Source organism: Octodon degus, unplaced genomic scaffold, assembly GCF_000260255.1.
Source record: "Octodon degus isolate 3935 unplaced genomic scaffold, OctDeg1.0 scaffold00021, whole genome shotgun sequence".
In the NCBI taxonomy this organism is placed as follows: Eukaryota; Metazoa; Chordata; class Mammalia; order Rodentia; family Octodontidae; genus Octodon; species Octodon degus.
Window position 1 is genome coordinate 11,712,097 of NW_004524597.1, and position 6,337 is coordinate 11,718,433.

The window sequence follows — 6,337 nt, forward strand, 5'->3', positions numbered from 1 at the left end:
TATGTGCTAGGAGCTGTCTCAGGTGAATACAGGTGACCCATCTTCCTATTTGGAAGAAGCAGTGTACAAAATATGTTACATTTGCTTTTCTCATTGCTTGACTTGAATATACTGAAATGTTTATTAGAGTGTTTGGGTGACCACTGACAGGAGTTTTGACCTCTGTGATTATAGAGTAACATTTAATAGACTTGGGAGTTAGGATGCTTTGCCTTTATTAATGGCTGGGAGATTGGGTGCCATGAGGGAGGGTTGTCCCCATCTGGAGCTACTCTCAAAAGTGTGTGTTTACTTGCAGAAAATACTTAAATGATTCCTGAGGGGATTTCTGTGATCTGGAGCATTGTCTAACACCTGGCCTACTCTCTCTCATCCATTTTAGAAGGGAAAATGTAAATTATTCCTTGGTCTGTTGTCTTGTCATCTCCACCCCAAATTTTCTTACCTTTGTTATTTGGTAATAGATCACTGTCATCACTGCCAAACAGTCTGGCTGTGGTATTTAACACATACCAGTATTAGCTAGCTGACTCATGGTGTACTACAGGAGGTGCTTGTTACTAGTTACCAAGTGATAGTTGAAAATCGATGTCGGGGCTGGAGAGATGGCTCAGTGGTCTAAAGCACCTACTTGAAACAAGCTTGGCAAAGCACAGTGACCGCGGTTTGATCCCCAGCACCACATGCCAGCCAGCCCCGCCCCCTGGTGGGCTGAGCTGGCCACACACACACACACAATAAATAAATGTAATAAATAAAAATAAATAAATATTAAAAAAAAATCGATGTCATGTTTGTATGTTTATCTGAAATTATGTTGGCCTTTATCTGCTTATTACAGATTACCTTTATTTAGTATGTGTTTTAAATAATAGGCAGTAATTAAGCCTGTAGTTCTCAGTAATGGTTTTCTTTTTTTCCTTTTTGAGACAGGGTCTTTCTCAGTTGCTAAGGCTATTCTTGAACTTGGGAATCTCTTTTTCTCAACTTCCCCAAGTGTCTGGAATTATAGGCATGTGCCATTGCACCCAGTTTATTTTCCTTTTTAGATAGAAGAGGGAATATACATGAGGGAATAATATTTGTGAAGGTTACAGAAAGTGGTGATTGCAGTGTGTGCTTCTCTCAACTCCAGAAAGTCCTCTGACACTGATCTTTATTCAGCTTTTTCTGTCTTCAGAGAATCTTTTTTTTCAAAATTTTATTGATAAACAGATAGCAATGAGACAGTTTCAAATCAAATTGGAAGTACAGTTTCAACAAATAATACACTACATATATTCTTCTTAGTGGTTAATTGCTGTACAAGATGCGGACTTGAGATCCTATTTACAAACACCATTAGAACAAATCATTCTATTAAGAGAATACAACTATATATCTATCCTAACCACTTTGCTTCAGAGAATTTGATGGCTAAGTTCCCCAGACTTTTGGCAGTGTTATTGGGAGTTTTTTACAAGTTTTGGAGAAATATAAATGAATCAAATGAGAAGACCATGCTTCTCCCAGTGATTTGGTTTAGAAAATGGCTTAATGTACAATTTTGAATATGTTATCTGTCATTAAACCTTCAGGTGTTAAGAAACTAACCCAGGCATACGTCCCTGTTACATAGATGGGATCCAAGGGCCTGTATAACTGATCATAACTATCAACTTTTTTTTTTTTTTGAGCTAGGCAATGGATCACTTGGAGTCCTTTATTGCAGAATGTGATCGGAGGACTGAGCTTGCCAAGAAACGACTGGCAGAAACACAGGAGGAGATCAGTGCAGAAGTTTCTGCAAAGGTATGCCTGGTGGCTTTGTCATAAAACTGTATAAATGTTGGGTATACTGATGGCCCATAACTCATCATCAGCACTGATAGGTTGGCTCTTGTGTAGGTGACATATGCTGCCTTGTTTGTGGTTGCCTGTAAGTGTGGAAAACTGACCAAACGTTCATGTGTCATTTCAACCTCTTGGGGAACTCTGTGTCTTTCTTTTTCAAATTCCTTTCCCTCTAAACAATCGCCCTTCCCCCCAGTGCGTTATTGGGGATTTCACCCAAGAGTGTTACACTTACTGAGTTACATTCTAATCATTTGTATTTTTATTTTGAGACATGGTTTTGCTAGGTTGCCCATGTGGGACTCAAACATACAGTACTCCTTGCTTCAGCCTACCTAAATGTTATGATTGTAGTTAAACACATACCTTCACTCATTCAGCTATGCTGAATCTCAAATACATATATGTTTTTCTATTTTTAGATATCCCACATAAAACAGGAAACAATAAAAATTAGTAGAGAAATGATTAAACTGATAACATTTCACCTGGTAGATTAAAAAAGGGAGTTCTGGGGCTAGGGAGATAGCTCAGTAGAATAAGCACTTGCCTGGCAAGCACAAGGGCCTGAGTTCAATCCCTGGTTCCACCAAAAAAAAGGGAGTTCTATAAGGGATTGGCCTGAGTCACCTCAACTGTCTGACCCTCCTCTTTATGGAAATGTCTCTTTTTTGAGTTTTCTTTTCAGTGCTAAAGAAATACTACAAGGAAAATACTTCTTTTGTTTTTGTTTTTCAAATCCTATTCTTAGGTGTCTACTTACCTTTTTCTCTCTTTAGGCAGAAAAAGTGCATGAGTTGAATGAAGAAATAGGAAAATTGCTTGCAAAAGCTGAGCAGCTAGGAGCTGAAGGAAACGTGGATGAATCTCAGAAGATTCTCATGGAAGTGGAGAAAGTTCGTGCAAAGAAAAAAGAAGCTGAGGTTGGTGGATGAAATGTTTTAGGAAAAGGGAAATGTTATATTTGATAGAGTTGACTATTTGGGCTAATTTGAAGGCATAGCTATACTTTTTTTAATTAATAAATTTTGTTTTTCAGAGCAGTTTTGAGTTCACAGAAAATATGAGAAGGTACATTGATTTCAGATCTATCCTCTGGATCTCCATATATACCGTCTTCCCATTGTCAAAATCTCCCACCACAGTAGTTTGTTACAGTGGGCCAGGAGTTTAGCTCAGTGTCATAATGCCTGCCTTGCAAACGTGATGTCCTGAGTTCAGTTCCCTGTGCCGAGAAAAAATAGAAATTAGTTTGTTATAATTGGTGGAGTTATATTGACGCATCGTTATCATCCCAAGGTTCATAGTATATTGGGCTTCACTCTTTATAGCATGGGAACATTTGTAATGACTTGTGTCTCCCAGTGTAATGTCATCAGAGTAGTTTTACTGTCCCCTAAAACTCCTTGGTTCATTCTGATGAAAATAATGTGTGCAAAAGTGGGTCTGAGTGTGAGAGTGACTTTGGGTTGATGTTAATTTCTAGGTAAGGTAGAATGATGCTGGAAAGCCCTGTAGCTAAGACCTGTAAACTGAGAAGGACCTCCAAACTACCATTCTGGCTGTTAGAATGATAAAAGGCAATGAGGTAGGGTAGAGATGAGATACCATATATGTGCCCTGGGGCAGGCCTGGTTTTGGTTATCAGTGTGACTCTGGCTCCACATGGTGCTTGATACATAGTAGGTACTCAGTTATAATTGACTGAGTGGTACCAAGGACTTAGAGGTATTAGAACAGCATAGATAAGGAGAGAAAGCTATGTATAGAGAGTGTTGTACTTACCATTGTTTCAAGTTGAGACTGGGATTGAGGTTGGCAGTGTTCATCAGGCAGACAGAACAGGTTAGAGGTTAGACCAATATCTACCTTCAGTTATGTTGTTAGACAGTATATTCTCCCTGATCTTATTCTTTGGAGGTTAAAGAGAAGATTTACAATACAGATACATTGCTTTTCTATATAAGTGCTTACAGGTGATCACACTAAAGAAAAGTGGGGGGCCAGGGAGATGGCTCAGTGGAATAAGCGCTTCCCTGGCAAGTGCAAAGGCCTGAGTTCAATCCCCGGTTCTGCAAAAAAAAAAAAAAAAAAGAATGAAAAGTGGGAGTCATGCTCACATTGGACTCTGCATAGAAGCAGCATGGTATTGTGACTCAGTTACATTGGGTGACATTGGTATGGTGGCCTGATCTCCCAAACTATGACCAGTACTTGATAAAGTTCTCAGTAGCTTTTCCCTGGTTTGGAGGGTAGTTCCATTTCTGGGAAATTTGGTGCAGATGTAAACCCTGCTTGGTAGTTACATGTTTGATTTACAGCAGAGTCACTGTAGCTCATTGAGCTGCTGACACCTCTTCAGACAGTCGAGAGGGAAGCTTTGCATTCCCGTGGTATACGCCAAGCCCTTGCCCTTTCTGCTCAAAGTCTATAGATACTAGAAATCCCTCCAAGGCTTAGAAATTTGTCATTGGCTAAAATAACTATAGATTTGGTGTTGTCACCCTTGTGGATAGCTGTACTTGAGAGTGCAGGCTGGGATGTGTGGCTAGCCATGCCTAGGATTCTTGTTATCTTTTTTTTTTTTTTTTCCAGAACCAGGGATTGAACTCAGGCCAATTCTTGGTATCTTTACGCCTCCTGTTTTTTCTTCCTCCTTGCTATGAATGTTGCCCCTAGGTAGTACATTACTGCTTCTGTGGAACCACTGGGGCAAGATCAGGATGGTGTGAAATGAGTGCAGTGTGGGTAGGATCTGGCAGTGCAGTTTTTTTGTTTGTTTGTTTGGGTTTTTTTGGTACTGGGAATTGTGCTTACCAGGCAGCACTGTGCCACTGAGCTATGTTCCCCAGCCCTGGCAGTGCTGATTTCTGTAGCAGTGCAGCATTCTGGAATCCTGTCTGCTTTCAGTAGAAGACAAAATGTTGAGTAGTCTTAAGGCTGCTCTCATTTTGGCAGAAGAGATTTAGAAGCCACAGTTTTATGATACCTTGTCATTTGAAAAAAAGATAATCTTTGGGACTGGGGAGATGGCTCAGTGGAATAAGCGCTTCCCTGGCAAGCGCAAGGACAAGGGTCTGAGTTCAATCCCTGGTTCTGCAAAAAAAAAAAGTCCTTGATAATGGCCTTCAGTTACTCATCAGGTTTTTAGGAATTTATTTTTACTTTGTATGTGGTAGTAGGGATGGAATCCAGGGCCTGTAGGCAAGTACACTAACAATGAGCTATGTTGCCAGACTTATTGTATTTTTTCATTATACTTTTTTTTTTTTTTTTTTGGTGGAACCGGAAATTGAACTCAGCTTGCCAGGCAAGCATGTATTCTATTGAGCTATCTCTACAGCCCCTTGTTTGTCCTTTTGAAACAGGGTTTTACACTATAGAGTTCAGACTGGCCTTGAGTAGCACTTTATAGCCCAAGGTGGTCTTGAACTCTCAGTGATTCTTCTGCCTCAGGGTCTGGAGTGCTGGGATTACAGATATGTGCCACCATGCCCAGCTTTAAATACTTTCTATTTAAAAATAATGATAGATTCATATTCAGTTTAAAGAAGTATGCTGGGTATGGTGGTGGTGATGTTTGCTTGTATCCAGTACTTGGGAGACTGACTAGGAGGATTACCATGAGTATGAGACCAGCCTGGGTTACATAGTGAGCTCAGGGCCACCCTGAACTACATAGTGAGACCCTGTATCAAAATGAAAAATAAGGGGCTGGGGAGATGGCTCAGTGGAATAAGTGCTTCCCTGGCAAGTGCAAGGGCCTGAGTTCAATCCCGGTTCTGGAAAAAAAAAAAAAAGTTTGGGAATATAATTAGAGCACTCCTAGATTCAATTCCTAGTGCCATATCTACCAAAAAAAAAAAAGTTCACCTTTATTATTGCATCAAGCATTTCTATTTTGAAGGTTGTTACATGGTAGCAGTTTTATAAACCTCACCTTTCTCCCTTCCTTTTTCTAGGAAGAATACAGAAATTCTATGCCTGCATCTAGTTTTCAACAGCAAAAACTGCGTGTCTGTGAAGTCTGTTCAGCCTACCTTGGTCTTCATGACAATGACCGCCGTCTGGCAGACCACTTTGGGGGCAAGTTACATTTGGGGTTCATTCAGATCCGAGAGAAACTTGATCAGTTAAGGGTAAGTTAATGTATTTTTGGAGAAATTTGAGTCATCTTGTGGTCTTATGTTTTAAATTTTAAACAGCTTTCTGCCAGACAAGGAGAAGCATGCGAGTAATTCTAGCACTCTGTGGCATGTGATACTGGAGATTGAACCTGGGTCCTTGCACTTGTCTAGGCAGGTGCTTAGACTGCTGAGCTATCTCTGCAGCCCTATTTTTGTTTTTTAAAGAGGAAAAATAGGGGCTGGTGAGATGGCTCAGTGGTCTAAAGCACCTACTTGGAACAAGCTTGGTAAAACACAGGGACCGGGTTCAATCCCCCAGCACCACATGCCAGCCAGCCCCGCCCCCTGGTGGGCTGAGCTGGCCACACACACACACA

At 40.6% G+C, this 6,337-nt stretch overlaps 1 protein-coding gene across 1 annotated transcript in view; it reads left to right on the plus strand.

Annotated features, from left to right (window-relative positions):
- Luc7l (LUC7 like) overlaps positions 1-6,337 on the plus strand; it is a 33,822-nt gene that overhangs the window by 19,186 nt on the left and 8,299 nt on the right. The window contains exons 4-6 of the mRNA XM_023711419.1: positions 1,681-1,791; positions 2,613-2,756; positions 5,796-5,972. Of these exons, the coding sequence (XP_023567187.1) occupies positions 1,681-1,791; positions 2,613-2,756; positions 5,796-5,972 (432 nt within the window). The remainder of the gene's footprint in view (positions 1-1,680; positions 1,792-2,612; positions 2,757-5,795; positions 5,973-6,337) is intronic.